This window comes from Nematolebias whitei, chromosome 8, assembly GCF_014905685.2.
Source record: "Nematolebias whitei isolate Nwh7 chromosome 8, NemWhi1, whole genome shotgun sequence".
NCBI classification, from domain to species: domain Eukaryota; kingdom Metazoa; phylum Chordata; class Actinopteri; order Cyprinodontiformes; family Rivulidae; genus Nematolebias; species Nematolebias whitei.
This window is the reverse complement of record NC_056505.1, coordinates 28,974,856-28,994,909: the sequence shown is the minus strand read 5'-3', so window position 1 is coordinate 28,994,909 and position 20,054 is coordinate 28,974,856. Positions and strand designations below refer to the sequence as shown.

The following is a 20,054-nucleotide window of genomic DNA, read 5'->3' as shown; positions in this document are numbered from 1 at the left end:
TAATACAACGGAATAATAAATAACCTGTGATGACACTGTCGCTGCTACATTGTGGTCATGGTGATGAATCGCCTCAGCCAAAGCTCAAGACACAAATATCAAAGCGTTCAGGTACTGTAGATCACACCACAAGAAGCGTTTTGCATAAAATGTGACTGAAGTTCTGTACAATATCTGAAAATATAAAAGCTTCTTTTCACATTGAACAAGTGCATGCAGGCCATGCAACGGATCGCTTGTTATCTACAAGGAGATTTTAAAAAACGTCAAGTTGTTTCATCTTTCAAAGTTCCTCGCGCCCCTTTATCATCAAGTATCGTAATCTCCTCCCCGCGCTGTCATCAGTGGCACTCGGAGAAAAACAAAACAGATTCAAATCAGCTGAGTCCTCACATTTCTTTAAAATAATTAAAAAGCTGGAGGAGGTTGCACCGTGTCGACACTTTTTTCCCTTCCGTTACAATCAATAGGAGGATCTTTGCTCATTTTGGTGCTCTTCCTCCTCCAACACCTCCCTCCCACTCAGACAATAATAAATCCCATAACGTGCTCAGTCTAGGGATTCAAAATGACACAGGCGGCGTCCTCTTTCTCTTTTTGTTGAAAGGTGGCGTGAGCCTGCTGCAGATCCTCTATCACTGCCAGCAGCCGAGCGGCAACACACTGACCTGGCTTCATTAGCTGAACGTTGCACTCTGCGCCGTCTGCAAGACACAAACGCAAAGAATCACACACACCCACGTTCATTCAAATACAGCCAAACGCTGTGAAAACTCGAAACAATCTGAAAACACGCTTATTATTAAGTATATAATTCAGTTACGGTTCATTCTCACCTGAGTGAATATCAGAGTTTATCCTTTCTGTATTGCTTGATGGCAGGTCAGCTTCAGGCATCTCCAAATACTTCTCCCTGCAGTACCAGTCAGAACCATATCATCTCATCACTGCCTCCTATCTGACAACTGTTTCTGCCTTTTCATGCAGTGACAGACAAATGTATGGCTTTCTGAGAAGCCAAGAAGCAGCAGCAGCAGACCAGTGCGTTCCTGCGATGCAACGTAGACCTCTAGTGTCCAGTAAACACATCTACAGCAGGGCTGAAGCTGATGGAGAGTACTGACCTGAGGGCGTCTTTGCCATGCAGGAGCTGCTTGTATATCATTTGGGTCTCTACGTCAGGATCCAGAGGGTCGCTCCAGTCCCCCAGAGTGACAGCAGAGTGGGTTCTGCTGCAGCCTGTTACTGAAACACAACCTTGTATTGAACAGTGTTGCTCCAAACAGAACCACAGGAAATATTCACATTGATAATGACCATTGCATTTACTAATAAATATCACAATGTCATCACATGCACAAACAGTATCTCACAGATTCATTGGTAAGAGGACCGTCTTATGGTTCGAGTTTATTCTGCACTGAAGCAGCAAAAACATAGCCACACTTAAAGGCCTGACATTCCTTGAACGAATGCATTTTGACCACAAATTTCATTTCAGAGTTTTAAATTGAGCTCATCTTGTGATGAGAAATTACCGTTGTGGTCAGAAACGGCACTCAGAGTATGTGAAAGTGACTCTGTGCTATAACCAAATCAATATATTTAGCTCAGTATCTGACCATAACTGAGTTATAGCCTTTTTTTTTTGTTAGTTAATGTGATTAGCTGTGGCAGCCATGTTGACTTGGATTGACTTTAATTTGGCTGTAATTTCGTTGCGCTTCGGTGCAATGACTATAAAGCTGATTCTGATTCTTTATAAGTGACTCAGTTATAGATTTACAATAAATTATTCATATCTGAGAGTTTCATCGAAATTTGTCCAGTGGTTCATGACATATTTTGCTAACAAACAGGGCTGACTCAAACAATTATTGGTAGTGCTTTAAGTAAAGGTCTTCTGCGATGGGTTGCACTTGGAGTGTGTTGGGCACAGAGTTGCATTCAGGCCCAAACAATCTGACCCGACCTGGCCCCAGCCCATAGCCATTATTTCCAAACCCCACCTGACCCGACAAATTAACAGTAATTACAGGTCCGAACCCGAACACCCCACCCCCTTCATATTTTTAAGCTTTGACTGCTAACGGTCGGCAGACGCACACGGCTAGGGGGCAGAAGATCGGAGGTGAGGGGGTGTTTGTCCTTTCATAGCTGTCAAAGCACATTAAATCCCTGCTTCTGCCTGCATTCTGCATTATTCAGACATGGACCCTGCTCTGACATGTCTGCGAGGATATTTTGTGATCTCACCTGTTTGGGTCATCGGCCGCGCGTGTCCGCTGAGTGCAGTGGCTGAACGTCCATTTGGGCTGATGGATCGCTGCCTGGCAGTATAGTCCCATCTGAAGCTTAATTGAACCTTTTTTTACCTCTTTCAAGACCGGACAGCGTACGGCCAAATGGTCGTGTGCGGCTGGTGATTGTATGGCAAGCCACGTTGTCATATAATTGGGTCGTCAGCCACACGCATCCGCTGACACAATCAAAAGCCCCACGCTGGCCAGGCCCGCACATTAAGCACATTATTATGGCCTGGCCCTAATCTGGGTCGGGCCAGGCCAGGCTCTGGGTTCAGGTTAGAAATGACAGCTCTAGTTGGGCATGACTCTCAGCTACTACCACACCAAACTTTAGGTCAATATCTGTAAATTGGCTGTTACAGCCATCTTGAATTAACTCTAAAAGTTAATCAGTTGTAGTTCAAACTAATCTGGCCTCAATCAAGCACATCGTATTCGAGGTAAATGAGGGTGGAGGCAGCTGTGGGTGTCTTTCCCACCCACATCGTAATGTTGCTGGTCCGGGGGATCAAAGTGACGATCTTCCGATCACAGGCTTGCCTTCTCTAACCTCTGCGCCACCACTCCCCCTAGTCCAAGACCTTTTAGTTAAAGTGTGATAATCATGCCACATTCTGAGCCCTTGCAGGAACGTTAGAGGTTTTATTAGCAGGATTACCAGCCCGGTCCACCTGCAGGCAGCAGGTCCACTTGCCGCTCCGATGAACGCCCGGATGAAAAGAGGGCAGCATGTGCTCATTGTAGATGCTGGCTTTCCTTATCGCAGAAAGCCACTGGTTCAACTCATTCACATTCTGTTCAGGCAGGGAAATAAGAATGTGGTCAGCAGATGGGGAAATGTATCAGTCAAATGAAAATCAATGCAAACCTTTTGCTTATTGTTACAAAATAACGTTTTAAGGACATAATGCTGAAAACTGACACACTGAGTGGCAGGTGTGGACGCACCTTGCACTGGATGTACATGGTGTGCAGCTGTCCGTCGTTGTCCTGGGTGATGACCTGCATTACATTCTGCTGCTGAAAGGCATTTTCATCCACCCTCTCCACTGCGCACACACACTGAATGGGGATTGAGGAGCGCACCTGCAACAATTTTGCCACAAACCGAAACACCAATTAACACAAGTACAGGCCAGTAATGATGCGTCTTCCCCGTGCCTGAAACAAATTACATTATGATTTCAGTGAGATTAAGCTGCCATTTGATCGCAAACATTACCGAAACCGTTTCCCGTATAAATATAGAGATACTCTACAGACAAACTGAGACCGGACATGAAGATGACTGCCGTGGCAGCAAAGGCTACTTTTAAGTGTAAATCAGCCACTTCCATCAGGAGCTCTCCTCACTGAAAATGGAGTGCTCCAAACGTGGTGGAAAGGGTCCAGGACATTGTCTGCAAGCTGATTAGCAATGTTAGTTTGAATATCCACAGCCTTCAATTAACCCTCGCTTTTATTCCTGTCGCACAAAGCAGGACCTCGCTCAAAGAGGAAGCTTTTCAGAGGGCAGGACCGGGCTGTTCCCAGCTTCTTCTTTCTCTTATAGATGGTCAGTAAGAGGAAACTCTTTGTATAAGGGAGCAGTAATGATGACCTCAATGAAGATCAGCACAAAGGCAGAAAGGAGAAGGCTGAAAGGGTTTTTCATCTTGTGCTTGCTTGAGCCATACCTGTCAATCAAAGGGTATAACCACCGACTGATTATAAAAGAATGCATCAACTTTCAGAAGGAATGATTTACTTTTACACAGTTTATAGCTTGCTAACTAAAGACAAAAGCAAAGAAGTAACGTTTGTGTGAACAGCTTTTAACTCAAAAGAAACTGTCCAGATGACATGATTTAACCTTTTTTTAATACACTGTGCAGAGTAATACATAGCTGCACATCTACAGATGATTAACTTTTGGAATCAGTCCAACATATTATAGTCACCACAGCTAATAATGAAACATAAAATTGTTTAAAACTCAATGAATTTTACAATTATTGAACTAAAATCTGATGTGGTGGTAGATGAGTCTTTACAACACATACTCTGAGAATGACATCTCGTACAAATGCATCTATCACTAGTTGCTTGTTTACTGTGTGAACACTTTTGAAGCATTCACACTATTGTGATCCATTTCACATCCAGCAGTTTTCAAGCTATTTCAACAAATCATATATCAAAACATTCAGCTTCCCTGCTATGACTTTTGGTATTGGTGCAACTTTAGCTTTTTGAAATATTTAGTATTTCTGCCATTCTTTTTTCTCATAGAAAATGACTAAGCTCATTTTATATCTTTCAAATCTTTAGATCTGTTTACAACTTTTACTGCTCCTTTCACATTTTGATCTGGTTCAGTTTCTTTCAGCTCCTTGTGCAAATTTAAACTTTTTTCATCTAATTTCAGCAGATTTTTTTCAGCTGTTTTGTGCTCCTTTCACATTCTTTCTGCAAGCTTCAGTTTTTGCTTCTATTTCAGCTACTACTTAGCCATTTTATGCTAATTTTAGCTTTTTCAGCTACTTCCACATTTTTGGAGTTCCTTTCAGGTCTTTCCTTCTGGTACTTTAACATTATTTCTGCATTTTCAGGTACTTTTCAGCTATTTTTACTAATGTCAGCTTTTTTTTTTTTTTAGCTAATTTTCACATTTTTATGCTCGTTTCTGCTTATTTAAACCTAATTCAGCAAATATGTGTTTGTTCTGCTTTATTCTGCTAAGCTTGTTCTTCCATTTCAGCTACATTTCAGCATGTTTTTTAGATAATTTCAGCTGTTTTTCAGCAAGTTCTTCTGCAATAATCATTCACACTGTATTTTCACAGGAAATGCAATTTCTCTAGTTATAATTAAGATTATTTGATCAAACTATCATTCTTAACATAAGATGATCTTAGTTTAAAAGTCTAAAACTTTGTTGAAATGAACGACCTTTACTCATAATGAATCTGTAAAAGCTGACACACCACACGGGTCTGGTTTCCAAAATGAAACGCAGATGATTAATATAAATACTGTATGTCATGTAACATAAAACTTCAGTCCCAACCTGCCAATCAGACGTCTTGGCGTAGGACAACGTCTCACTAGTCAGCCAGAAGTAGCGCTTCTTAAAGGCGAAGCGGGACAGCAGCTGCGGTCCCTCTGCTTTGTGTTTGTGGAGGTATCCCTCCTTGACCGTCACTGAAGGCATGAAAACAGCCCTCTGAGGCACTGAAGACACTGCAGGGAGGAGAGGAAAACTGATGTTCAACCTGAGAGGCACAAGGTGGTGCTTTGTTGATGAGCAAACAGAAAACGGTAATTACTTCTACATCACGATACAGACCGTGTGCGACCTGAACCTTTTTCCAAAGAGGATTAACTAGTGCTTAAATCTGCAACATCTACAAATCCACCTGAAGGGCTCTAAATGTCAAACTGCTATTTAATAGAAAAAAAGGGTCCGATATGTGGACCAAGACTGATATCCGATATGTCACAGAGGGGCAGATGTTTCCCAACAAGAGGATCACTAACATGATGGTAAGAAAGCAGCCAGCACATGTTGAGTAACCCGCATGGCGTCTTACTCCAGTTCACCACCAGCTCATTAATAATGTCCTCCCATCTGCTGGCTTCCAGCTAGTTATTAATATTTCACCACGGAGTTTCACTTCATCCTGATAGCAGCTGCTCACCTAAACAGCATGACCTCTGGACTTGACTTTTGATCACAAGCGTGTTCAGTGTCGTCTTACCGATGTCATGATCTATGTCGATTAACTTGTCCAGGAAGTCTTTGACAGAGGCCACGCTGCGAAGGATGATGGGATGAAGAGGCGCCATCCATTGCTCCTTCCCATGACCCAGCTGAAGGCCCAGGTTGCCGACACTTTGTAGAGCCTGGCGACCATAAACACACACATTTTTCTGCTCTGCACTAACATCTTTCATCACATCAGATCTCGACAGCAGGTCTCAAAGTCAAAGATCAAAAGGGTCCCTTGAGGCCAAGCATGCTGCGAGGCCCTTTGTCCTGCCCACACCTGGCCTACGGCAAGAAGGAAGTCTATCTACTACCCTCTGTGATGCTCGGCTTTGAACCACTGTCCGGCCTCTGCATACACAGAGGTAAAAATAGCTCGTTGCTTCTTTCTGCAGAAAGATTCAGGACCACGGACAGCAACCACAGAAGCCACGTGTGGGAGATTTTCCTCTCACAAATATGCTATATTGTATCATTTTCCTCAATAAATAAATGAAGTATAATATTTTTGTCTCATTTGTTTAACTGGATTCTCTTTATCTACTTTTAGGTTATATTTATGCAGAAATGCAGAAAATTCTAAAGAGTTTACAAACGTTCAAGCACCACTGTATGTGGGATTATGAGCACTTCCACAAAACGTTTTGTTTAGCGGCACACACCTGCTGTAATTTCATCTGTTTGTGGAGCATAGTCTGAGGTTTTGACAATAACCATTAGATAAGATAAGAGCAGAGCAGATCAGATCAGAGCAGATAAGAGCAGATCAGATCAGATCAGGTCAGATCAGATAGAACTTTTGATCCCACATGTAATTGTTGTGCCAGAGTTTCAGTACAAAGGAACATACACAAGCAGGGCCGGCCCGAGGCATAAGCAAACTAAGCGGCTGCTTAGGGCCCCGGGGCCACTAGGGGGGCCCCCTAAGTGGAATTACCTTTTTTTTGGTAATTGTTAATATTTTAAGTTCAGCTTTTGCAACTTGTTGCATATATTTACATACAGTAGTTTTAAGAACTAATTATTCAACTTTACATTTATGTTTTTAACCATTTTACATGGATTCAAGTAATTGTTCATTTACATTATTTAAGTACTGTATTTCATTGACATTTTATTTTTTATTTTATTTTATCTTATCTGTTTTGCACAATTTAATATATTTTTATGCACCCAAGTTATTTTATCTGTTGTTTGTTGTTGATCTTGCACTACAAATTATTTTGCACATTACTCTTGCAGTTCTTTGGAACCAAAGATAACTCAGATGACACTTTTGCTGTAAAATACATCGCATACTGGTGTTTTGTTTTTTAAATTTTAGTAGCGTTAGATGATATATACATATAGGATAATGTAAATAGGGTTGTCAGAGTTGCAATGAGTTTATGTTAGGTGAGTGAATGATTTGATCATATGACTGTTGATTACAGTAATCCACATTATTAGCAGAAATAGAGGGCCCCAAACCAAATTTCCCTTAGGACCCCATGGAGGCTAGGACCGGCACTGTAGACAAGGAATCACACAAGATATAAAAAATAACAGAATATAAAACAATATAGAAATACCAACAATTAAGTTCTAAACAGTTCAGATGCATATTAATTGTATCCTATGTCCAGAAAGGGGAAGAGTTGAAAAGTTTGATAGCCACAGGGAGGAAGGACTTCCTGTGGCGTTCTGTGGAGCACCTCGGTGGTCTCAGTCTACGACTTCTCAAAGTTCAAAAGCTCTTTTACATCACCCTTTTCTTTCAATATTAGTCTCATTTCATATGCTATCGCCGTTTTGATAGATTTACACTGTATTCAATAAATGTCACACGCATGGTGTTTTAACATTAACAAGTGTTGTGTGTTTTAATATAAAGAAGATTACAGCATAAAAGAACTCAGATATACTTTGGGCTATTCTTTTGAGACTTGATTTTAAACCAAATATCTTAATTACATCATAAGCATAAATAATAACTATCCTCTACATACTTAGATTATTTTATACACCACAAAGATGCAGAAATATTTTGAATGGTCTTTATTTATCATAAAATTGCCTGACTCTTATGTCTCTCTGCTAACACTGTATATTAAAGAAAATAGAAAGAGTATATTGACTATAGTACAGTGAACATCTACAGGAGTCTTATGTTCCATATTTAACATAAAACTCATAATAACGCCCGTGACGTCACAGTTTGTTTTATACTCACTTAAGTGTGCTGTTGGAATATGAATAAATGATTAAAAGTAGTCTGAGTCGCCGAGTCGTACCTTGGCCAGGAGTAACAGTGTTCTGCTTGTACGGGTGTCAGCGTGCTGGTCTCTCAGGTGGAACAGTTTAGGCGTGAGGATAGAAGGAGCAAAAAAACGCAGGAAGAAGAATCCGCTGATGGCCAGGTACTTTACATCCTGTAAGTATCAAGGTGGCAACAAAAATCTGTGACTGAAGGACATTTTCTTTAAGGCCCTACAAGTGCATTCACATGCTCATTCCTTTTTTTGTTGATTTATTTTGGTGGTTAGCTCTAGACTGACCTCGTTCTCGGGTTCAGAGAATTGCTCTTCTACTCTCTTGTGCAGCTGTTTGAAGGCCACCCTCATAACCGGAGGACACTGATCGACCGAGGCCACGATTGATTCAATGATGCTGGTTAAATAGAGCTGCAGCATCTCCACGCTGCTGTCCCGAATCTCTGCCTCTGACACGGCACCCTTAAATGAAATGCGTCTTCAGGAACAAAGACACAGTTGGTAAACCACTAAACCCATTTTTCCACTGAAGGAGACACAATGGAAGACATTTTGTAAATCAGTTGAGTTATGCAACGACCAGTCCAGCTAACAAGCCAAGCCCTTGTTCATCTATTCTAAGTGACAGCCTCTTCACTACCAATTATTCCATTGCATGCCAGGGGAGCCTCATTTTGTGCTTTACTAACTAAATCCAAAAATACATATTTAGAGGGAGAGGTAAAGAAAAATAAAATTAAAATAGGCATATCTGCTACATATGCAGGGAGTGTTAGATCCTGGATCTTTCTCCACATCAGGGATAGATAGACATCTCAGGGGGCTCATAGCAGTTGCCAAGCAACAATCCTGTCCTTTAAATATATATATATATATATATATAAAGTTAAAATCAATTTTTTTTTTTTTTTTTCTCTCACATTCATATCTTGCTCCCATTTTTCCATTTGACCATTTAAACACATGGAATGTGACCTGTACTCAGAAAATCTACATTTTCTCTTTTTTAGCTAAAGCCAAAAACTTAAACCTACATTTGTTATTTATATTTCAGGAATGAGATTTTGTTATATGGTATTGTGAGGGGGGAAAAAAGTTTTAGATTTGTTTTTACCTTGTGCGGTTCAGGTCAATTTTACATGGGTCCAGCTCAATGTACTTCCTCTCATCAAAGATGCGATTGATGATGGGTTTCAACACGTCATGCAGATACAGCATGCCGACAGCCTGACAGCAAAACAGGACCCTTTACATCTCATTTATAACACTGGTGCAAGGCTTAGGTTAAAAATAAGTAAATCAGCTAAGCTCGATGGGAGAAAAAGGGGTTTAAGCACCCAAAAGAGAGATTTTTCTAGATGTAAACTGGTGCACATGCAAACCAGTGCTGAGTTTGCAAAATGATTTGGTTTGCAGGGAGCTGGCACAGCTAGAACAGGTACCAGAGGCAGGTCCACTTCAGAGAGCATGTGATGGCATCACAAGTCAGTGGATAGAGTTATCAGGCAATTGCCAGAGTGTCTGTCTGTGTCCTCATTTACCCATTCATACAGCACTCGAATAATCAGAGCTTTATCACATTCATACACTGATGGGACACACATTGGAGGCAGTGAGGGTTCAGTGCCTTGCCCAGGGACACTTCAACATGTGACTGCCGGTGGAATCGAACCCCCAACTCTTGCTTTGGAGTACGACTGGTCTAACCACTCAGCCCCAGCTGCCCCAGTACCGGCTGCAAAATCACCAGACACAGATAAGACCTCATAGACATAGACAGCACTATCAGTGATTAAATAAATTGGATTATGGTCACAACTGGATGATCTCTGATCCAATGGATTCATGAAGACACCCACATACCATCATGAGGGTTCTGGTCCATTAAGGCAGACCACACCAAGGCAGGGTATTTCTATTGTGCACCAAGCATAGCAGAGTCCCTGCCATCTGGACACGTGCTGTACTCGTTACAGGATCCTATGTCACCTCACACTGAGTCTTAACAACTGGCATCGGTGTAGGCTGCCATTAACATGAGAGCAGAAATGGTGCCACAACTAAGACGCATGGACTGATGGTAGTGGCGTTGCGTCATGTTTGGTGTTGACATTTAGTTCTGCATTAACCTGATTGACCTCATATGGCAGCACAGAGGGGAGAGGACCAGTTCTGTGAATGTTGCAGAGACACACCGGTGTTTCTCCTGACTTCATGGTGTGAGGAACTATAGGCTGTATTCAGAACATCTCTGGTGGTGACTCTGGGTGGCTTGATGGAACAGCATCAGTGACATCTTGAGTCCACATATCTTACTCCTTCTGAGACAGCACCCTGGTACAGTTTTTCAACAAGACAACACCTGACTACATTTGGTGCTTGTATTTTTGGACTGCTTGAAGCTCTTCCTGAGATCGGTCAGACTCTCTAGTTTGTCTCCAATCAAACATGTTTGGATTAAATTAGACAAAAACTCCTACAGAGTGTCATTCTGCTGGATCTCAAGGGCCAGCTTCAACATATGTGGGACAACTTGCTGCAGGTGAGGATACAACACCTGTAGGACTCCATTTAGCACTCAACCAGTGCCTGTATCCAGCACTAAGGGCGTGCCACACTCTACTAACATGAGACCAGCAGTGTACCCTTATTACCTCTGGTAGTATATATGTTGATCTGATATTGTAATCATTGTAATACCATTGCATGACCATTTTAACATGTGCAGTTTCACCACTCTCTAAGGAGATCTTATTAACTGAAAAGAATTAAGTGTACATTTAGTTAATTTAGGGTTTTCAAACGTTGTAAACACTGGCTAACATCTCAGTAACAAATGCTTTCTTGGTAAGACATTTAAAAAATACATCAACAGATATCTCAACGTACCTTCATGAATTGTTCCATGGCCTTGGAGGCAAGTGAGTTGGAGCGAAATAAAGTGTTTGGATCGGCTATAAGAGCAAAACAGAAAGGCAATGTCATAATGGCAGCAAATATTTCAAAGAAATACAGGAATACAGCTCAGAGTAAAACGAGCATAGATAACTGAAAAAAGAAGCACGCTCTAAAAATCACTTTTTAAATAAAAGCCATTAAAGTTTTATACTATTTTTAGCCAGCTTTCATGTGAGATTAAATACAAAGCTTATAATAAGTTGCAGCTCATTTCCTGTCATTTTTAACTGATATTCTAGAAAAATGTACGAAAACATTTATTTATTAATTAGGGAGAAAACTGTGGAAAGGAGTCCCAGCACTGAACACCTAAATTAATCTGAATTCAGAAGAGCCTCATCTATAGGGTGTCATTTGTAAAGTTACACAGTCAAAAATTAACAGCAATATGTTGGTTTATTTAGCCTTTCATAAAAGTCATAAGTCATATTTTCACCATGTTATTCATTTATAAATGTCATAGTTCCAAACTAAATATTTAATTTACAATCTAAATACTTAACTTGCAAGTTAAATATTTAGTTAGCAAGATAAATATTTAGTTCCACACTAAATATTTAGTTTACAAACTAAATGTTTATGTGCAAGGTGAATGTATAATTTACAAACTAAATATTTGATGTAAATTAAATATTAATTTCCAAGCTAAATATTTATTTTCAAAACTAAACATTTTATTTCCAAACTAAATATTTATTGTCCAAGCTAAATATTTAATTTCCAAACTAAACATTTTATTTCCAAGCTAAACATTGAATTCCTAAACTAAATATTTAGCTCAAACCTAAATATTTATTTTCAAAGCTAAACATTTAAATTCCAAAATAAATATTTAATTTACTAACTAAATATTTAGCTTGGACCTAAATATTTATTTTACAAACTAAATATTTAATTTCCCAAATAAATATTTAATTTGCTAACTATATATTTAACTTGCAAGTTAAATATTTAGTTTGTAAATTAAACATTTAGCTTGGACATAAATATGTAGTTTGTAAACTAAATATTTAGCTTGGAAATTAAATATTTAGTTTGGAATTACGACATTTATAAATGTATGAATGACATGGTGAAAATGTGACCTTGAAAAAAAAAGGTTGTTTTTTTTCTTACGAAAGGCTAATAAATAAACCAAAATATTTAATGTTACTTTTTGACTGTGTAACTTTACAAACGGCACCCCATACTCATCAGGCACATAAATACGGATTAAAACTTCAGAAACTGGCATTGTGTTTGTGAAGAAGAAACTAGTCAAACTGTGTGAAGTATTTTTCTTCTACCATACTTAAAGGCTTTTTTTTTTATATTGTGCAGTTTGATGTATTGTTATAAGCCAAGACACAACAGATAACCTGCATTTGCTACAACATCAACATAAATTATTTGAAGCAGAGGAAGTAACTCATCTCTGGAGACAGGACTGACTAGTCAGGTGAATTATTTCCACCTACAATGTCAGCAGGACTACTTTCATTGCTGCGCAGTGAGTGGCTGTGCAATAGTTTATTTCTGCTTTGCCCTCAGTGCCCAACTTTAATGTCTGGCTGCTCGCAGCATCTATTCCTGATCAAGCAGTTACCATTTGGATCATGTGGAGTTGCTATGGAAACGTGGGCACTATGCTTATTATCTCAAACTCCACCAACGGAGCCCAAAGACCAGAGCACAACTGTGTATGAATTATCTTGAGGCTATGGTTCGGAGGTAAAAAAAAAAAATATATATATATATATATATATATATATATATATATATATAAACAAAACATGACTAATCCAGACTGTGGAGAAGCTATGAAAATGTTGGGGTGAGTAAACAACTGGAATCAGGGTAGTAAATATAGAGCTGGTGGGCTTTTACCGCCCACACACAGACCATAACTGTGGCGATCAGAGACTTTAACGTCAGATCAGAGTCAAACTGAAGTAACCCTCACAAAATGAACTGAAAAAAGTGTCCCAAACTTTGATTCAGACTGTGTTTTGTGCAAAAGCATGTTTTTATCCCTCACTGCCAAAAGGTCAAGGTGGAAGATAATGTTTTTGTCCATGTGTGTGTGTGTGTGTGTGTGTCCTTGTTTATGCTACTTTGTGAGGCCCATTTTTCCAACTTATACTGCATTGTGAGGACCAACTGCTCCTTATGGGGCCCAAAGCCCGGGCCCCATAAGAAGAAGTCCCGTTGGTGGGTTAGGGGCTAGGTTTAGGACTATGGTGTGAATTGAGGATGTGTTAGGTTTAGGGTTAGGTATGTACTGGTAATGGTTAGGTTATGGATAAAGGTCATGGTTAGGCTATAGAAATGAATGAAAAATGAATGGAAGTCGTGAGTGTGTGTGTGTGTGTGTGTGTGTGAGTGTGTGAGTGTGTGTGTGTGGGGGCGGGGGGGGGGGGGTATCTGTTACCTAAATATCTCACCTCTGGATAGATTTAAATGAGACTTTTAGATTTAAATGAAACTTTCAGAAAGTAATCTTTGGAAACATCTGTTCAAAATGGCTGCCACAGCTAACTGGCATTAGCCAACATAAAATGGTTCTACCTCAGTCAGTTTTACAGATGTTAAACTAAAGTTTGATATGGTAGATGAGTCATGGAATGTTATTTTCCCAGTTCGACCAAAGAAGCTACGGCTTTGTTTTTTCTCAGCATAAGAGGATCTTTATCTAAACCTCTGTCTGAATTAAATTACAAGCTCCAGATCATATAAGCACAAACATATAGATAAGCATTTTGTGCCGTACTCTTACTTGTGTTGTTGACCTCCCGGGTGTTAAGGTAATCCAGGAATGGCACCACGAGGCCCTGTCCCAGATAGATCTTCACCAGAGTCATGGCAACATCCTGCCTGCTCTCTATGGTGGTCACGTCCTCCAGCATGGTCAGCGAGCTGCTGTCCTCCACCTGTGGAGAGGAGGACTCGGGTCACGGGCTGTGAACTGGAGTGTTTTTGGAAAGCAGATGGAGGAAATGTAACTCGTGGAGCGGTCTCTTGACATGATGACGGTGAACAAATGGGCATCCGTAGTGAGGACGAGCTGCAGTGCTGACCTCTGCGGGGGAGATTACCGACTCAACCAGAAGGTCAATGAGGGGCTGGTAGTACATGGACGGCAAAATCCGATCCTCCACCAAACGCACCTTCAGACGCAGCGCTCCCAGCTTCCCACTGGAGACAAATAAAATATGGCAGCAAGTAGAGAGTTCCTGAATTCTTCTTAGACCCTTTAAAAAAAATAGTCTAAACAACAAAAAATAAGTCATTTGCATTATTTTAATGAACTGATTTGATCTACACTACTGATGTTTTTGTTTTAAATCAAGCACCAAACTAAGACCAAGTTTGCAATAGTGTTTTATTATGCAGTCAGCAGAGATGATGCTTTCCCAAAACTAGAGGCATATAAATCAAAGTCAACAGATTTTGGTCCCTTATTTGGTGACAGAATATATTTTCAATGGCATTTGTCTCTTATTTACTATTCTGATCATCGTGTGCTCCTCTCTGAACCCCTTTAAATCACGACTCCTTTCCTAATAAGCTGTAAGATCCCCCTCGCTTTGACTTTTTTTTTTGTGCTTGTTCTAAAATTATCTGCAGAAACAGATGCTGTAAATGACCTGGTGCTACACCTGTGAATCTTCATTTAAATACATAACGGAGAGTGTGAAGGTGAACTACTTCCCCTCTTATGTGCATCTAAAAACACAGTGACTGCACGTTTTAGGTAATAAAAAAAAAAAAGAAATCAGACTCAAGTGTACAAAGACCAAACACTGCACAGATGAACACACCCATAATTCTCACCTAGTGTCAACCTCATTGTTTCCCAAGGGCAGCAAACGAAACCAGTCCTCTAGCAGAGGTGTTCTGTGCAAACAAGCAAAAGGGATTTCCACCTGTGGACATTTAGAGCGAGGATACAACATCAGCCAAAAACAGAAGACTGTTGTTCTTTGATGGGAGATAAGGCATGAGAGGAAAATTCATAAAGCCTGACCTTTCCCAGAAAGTCGTTTTTGCCCACCATGTCCCAGTCCCAGACCTCCACCAGAATAGCCCCCTCTTCACGTAGCTCTTCTGCTTCCAACTCCAGCTCTAACGTCTCTCCCCAGTGAGGAAACCGGGTCTTCTTTATAATCTACAATGGAGAATTAAAATCCAAACACCTGGTTATAAATTTCAGCTACAGTCAGGTGCTTCTTAAAATAATCTGAATTTCGTGAAAAAGTTCAGTTTTTCACGTCAGACGTTTCAGAAAGTGAAACTCACATTACACGCGGAGTGAAATATTTCGTCTTTATTTCTTGTCATTTAGATGATTATAGCTTACAGATAATGAAAAACCTAAATTCAGTGTCTCAGAAAATGAGAATATTCCACAGCCAGCTTCTGGTGGCTTTGTCTAGCTCTAAAATGTCCTGGTAGATGCTGAGCTGACTGTGGACTTCAGAAAACATAGTGGACCAGCACCAGCAGAGGACATGGACACAAACCAGGGGTCTGCAACCTTTATGATCAAAAGAGTCATTTTTACACCTTTGTTCATTAAATAAAATGTGTCCAGAGCCGCAACAAGCTGCTACAACTGTGATTATCAACTGGTGGCCCATGGGCCACTTTAGGTCTGTTGGAGGAGACTTTTGTGGCAAATAGGGGTGACATTATAAAGCTAAAAATATATAATGATTTTTAAAATTTATTGATATTTTTACAATTTAAGACAAATGAAAAGACCAGATTCTTGTAAAGAGGGGAAAATAGTTGTTTGTTTGTTTTTATTAAAAAAGCTATGAACTGCAGATCTATGTGATATTTTTAATTGTGAAAAACATAGAAATAATGCATAAAGTTAAAGTGAGTGTTTGCAAAAGAAATGAAAACAACTAAAACTGATAGCTCTTTTGCTGTTGTTTGTACAACAACTAATAAAATTCTGTTTTATGTTAGTTTTGGTCAAAGCTTGAAAGAGTCGCTGCAGAGGGACCAAAGAGCCGCGAGTGGCTCCAGAGCCGCAGGTTGCAGACCCCTGACCCAAACCATCACCGACTGTTGAAACTTCACTCTGGACTTCAAGCAACGTGGATTCTGTTCCTCTCCGCTCTTCCTCTAGACTCTGGGCCTTTGATTTCCAAATGACATACAGAATTTACTTTCATCTGAAAAGAGGACATTGGACCACTGAGCAACAGTCCAGCTCTTTGTCTCCTCTGCAGGTAAGACACTTGTGATGTTGTCTCTGGTTCGGGAGTGGCTGGACTTGAAGAATGAGACATTTGTAGCTCATGTTTAGAGTTAATCAGCTGGGTGTGACACCACGACATTACAATATTGAACCTCCACTATATTCTAATTTTCAGAGACACTGAATTTTGTTTTTTCATTATCTTTAAGCCATAATCAACAAGAAATAAAGGATTGAAATATTTCACTCTATGTGATATGAATCTATGTAATATATGATTCTCTTTCTAAAACGAGTGACAAAAATTTAACTTTTTCACCATATTCAAGTTTTGTGAGATGCACCTATACAGCCAAAAATCTGACTCTTTTTGGAATAAAACATGGGTGACATGCTTCTGACCAAAGGGCCATGAAAAGCACCTAAACAAATCTAATCAACAAATCTAAACTAAATCTGTTTTGATATGAACCGGTGCCTCTGGCAAATGTCATTCACACACCTGTGATGGAACAAATTATGAAAAGAATGTGTTGCGGTTTTGAAAAACAATCTAATTTGTCTTCAAGACAATATGTTCTGAGAAATGTCTGTTCATCTTTCAAGAAGATGACGTGAAACGACATCCTGCACACATTTAAAAATGAGGACTTTGACAGAAGAGGGGGCAGGGACAGACACGTCGTTAACAGAAAATGTGTGAAAAATATGAAACAATAATGAACATAGACTTCATACTGTTGCACAGCCATCTTTTCACACAAACGCTGCAGCCAAATACTAACATATATTTGTAGCCTTAATGTAAAAAATGCTCTAAGTATTATAGAAACTACTGTCAAGGTAACAAGTTAGTAAAAGCTTTACAGCCACAGTGATTTGTTAAACGTTGCAGTTTGAGATACAATAAAGATGGGTAATAATAAAGTTGTCAAAACATGAAATATCTCATCTTCATGTAACTTGTAACAAAATAAAACTCAATTCTTTACATGTACAGAGCTCACCGAGGTTTCTGCACTGTGGTTCTTGAAAAGAAGTCGTGCAAATGGATCCGATGTTCCAGAAATGTCTCTGGGCGCCACATCCCTGTGGAGATCATCGGATAAACAAGAGCGCCAAGAATAAATTTAAAAGTTAACTAAACTTCTGCAAATCAAACTAGTCAGTGTAGGAGCTATAGGAAAATAAAGCAATAGCACCCAGTTTGTTTGTGTTTTTTCAAACTTTCTTCACAGATATCTGAGCTCGGTTGAAAATCCAAGTGTGAAGCTCTGATTGACGAGCTAATTAGTGCCCTGAGTGAGAGATCAGAGCCTGGGACTCACAGATGGGGCAGCGAGTGGTGTGATGGTGGCAGGATGACTCAGAAGATACTGTGGGGGCCTGAGGGGTGACGATGAGTAGATCTCAGCTAATGGTGAAGCTAAACGCTCAGCCCCCAAAACTTATCTACACAAGAGATATACACTGATTCTTGTATTTCTGCTTACAATCACATCTCCTCTCCAGTAGGTTGAACATTACCTGGCTTCAATGACTTGACAACGCAGTGTGCTTTTCTTTATGCCTTTCAGAAGCTCCAGACTCAAGTGGATCTCTCCTTGGACTTCTTCATCAGGGTCAACCTTCGTCAGGTTCAACCAACTATCAATCCCTGACCAGAGCACACAAAGGAAGAGGCTGTTCGTTACAGCAACGAGGAAAGAAAACAGGCACAAGGACAAGAGCGGCCAAAACAATTGTTCATTTGTATGTTAGCAGGTCTTTTGTGCAAAAATTCTCTAACTGTAAGAAATATATAATATTATATAAAAATTAATAACAAGAAGTAATCAAAACAACTTATAAATAAACCCAGACAAAAACAGTAGATGGTATTCAGTTTTTACTGATATGATGATGTTTTTTTTCATGAAAAAAAGATTTTAGATACATTTATTAATGTACAACTAAAATAAAAGTGCAGGAGGATTTGGGAGAGAGGGTTGAGGGAGTCAAAGATCTTTAGTATCAAAGTCAGGCACCATATTTCATAAAACTAACATTGTTTGAAGGAATGCATATCTTTCACCACCTTGAATGCCAAACAAAGTTCTTGTACTACAAAGTATCTGCAAAGTGTGTGATGGGGAGTACTATGCGTTACTACCACATAAAATATTAACTCAATATTTTTAACACTGTAGCTCTTTAGATGTTTGCAAGTATCCGTTGTGTCAGCCATCTTGAATGGGGTTGCCCCCCAAAGATAACCTGTTGTAGCTGTGCATCCAATGATTATTTTCTGAGAGTTTCATTTAAATCCGTCCAATGGTTCATAAGATATTTTGCTAACAGACAAAACCATAAACACACATAATAAATACATACTGATGAACACACATTTTAAACGGATTATAAAATGTGTCGTCTACAACATGCAGGGCTACCTTCCTGTCAGATTATCAGCATCTGACTGACTCAGTCACATTACTAACAGGACCATGCTGCTAACGTTACCACGCTGCAAACGGTACCATGCTGCTATTGGGACCACGCTGCTAACAGTACCATGATGCTAACAATACCACGCTGTTAACAGTACCATGCTGCTAACAGTATCATGCTGTTAATAGTATCATGCTGTTAATAGTACCAAGCTGCTAACAGTACCATGCTGCTAATGGGACTACGCTGCTAACAGTTTCATGCCGCTAATATTACCATGCTGCTAACAGTACCATGCTGCTAATAGTACCAAGCTGCTAACAGTACCATGCTGCTAATGGGATCACGTTGCTAACAGTATCATGCTGCTAATGGGACCACGCTGCTAACAGTACCATGCTGCTAATTGAACCACGCTGCTAACAGTATCATGCTGCTAATAGTACCATGCTGCTAATGGGATCACGCTGGTAACAGTACCATGCTGCTAATGGGACCACGCTGGTAACAGTACCATGCTGCTAATGGGACCACGCTGCAAACAGTACCATGCTGCTAACAGTACCATGCTGCTAATAGTACCATGCTGCTAACAGTACCATGCTGCTAATAGTACCATGCTGTTAACAGTACCATGCTGCTAATGGGACTACGCTGCTAACAGTATCATGCTGCTAATAATACCATGCTGCTAATGAGATCACGTTGCTAACAGTATCATGCTGTTAATGGGACCACGCTGCTAACAGTACCATGCTGCTAACAGTACCATGCTGCTAATGGAACCACGCTGCTAACGGGACCATGCTGCTAACAGTATCATGCTGCTAATAGTACCATGCTGCTAATGGGACCACGCTGCTAACAGTACCATGATGCTAATGGGACCACGCTGCTAACAGTACCATGCTGCTAACAGTACCAAGCTGCTAACGGTACCATGCTGCTAATGGTACCATGCTGCTAACAGTACCATGCTGCTAATAGTACCATGCTGCTAATTGGACCACGCTGCTAACAGTACCATGCTGCTAATGGGACCACGCTGCTAACAGTACCATGATGCTAATAGGACCACGCTGCTAACAGTACCATGATGCTAATGGGACCACGCTGCTATCAGTACCATGCTGCTAACAGTACCATGCTGCTAACGGTACCATGCTGCT

General features: G+C 40.1%; 1 protein-coding gene across 1 annotated transcript in view; it reads right to left on the bottom strand.

Annotated features, from left to right (window-relative positions):
- Positions 1 to 333: 333 nt before the first annotated feature.
- Positions 334 to 20,054, bottom strand: part of LOC119413505 (rasGAP-activating-like protein 1) — a 29,598-nt gene continuing 9,877 nt past the window's right edge. Inside the window, exons 5-21 of the mRNA XM_037680562.1 lie at positions 17,983 to 18,112; positions 17,463 to 17,544; positions 15,271 to 15,411; positions 15,078 to 15,169; positions 14,321 to 14,438; positions 14,020 to 14,173; positions 11,196 to 11,260; positions 9,421 to 9,533; positions 8,592 to 8,784; positions 8,328 to 8,465; positions 6,047 to 6,191; positions 5,356 to 5,528; positions 3,255 to 3,392; positions 2,965 to 3,100; positions 1,125 to 1,245; positions 837 to 913; positions 334 to 704 (exon numbers count right to left, since the gene is read on the bottom strand). Coding sequence (XP_037536490.1) covers positions 556 to 704; positions 837 to 913; positions 1,125 to 1,245; positions 2,965 to 3,100; positions 3,255 to 3,392; positions 5,356 to 5,528; positions 6,047 to 6,191; positions 8,328 to 8,465; positions 8,592 to 8,784; positions 9,421 to 9,533; positions 11,196 to 11,260; positions 14,020 to 14,173; positions 14,321 to 14,438; positions 15,078 to 15,169; positions 15,271 to 15,411; positions 17,463 to 17,544; positions 17,983 to 18,112 — 2,165 coding nt within the window. The 3' untranslated portion in view covers positions 334 to 555. The remainder of the gene's footprint in view (positions 705 to 836; positions 914 to 1,124; positions 1,246 to 2,964; positions 3,101 to 3,254; positions 3,393 to 5,355; positions 5,529 to 6,046; positions 6,192 to 8,327; positions 8,466 to 8,591; positions 8,785 to 9,420; positions 9,534 to 11,195; positions 11,261 to 14,019; positions 14,174 to 14,320; positions 14,439 to 15,077; positions 15,170 to 15,270; positions 15,412 to 17,462; positions 17,545 to 17,982; positions 18,113 to 20,054) is intronic.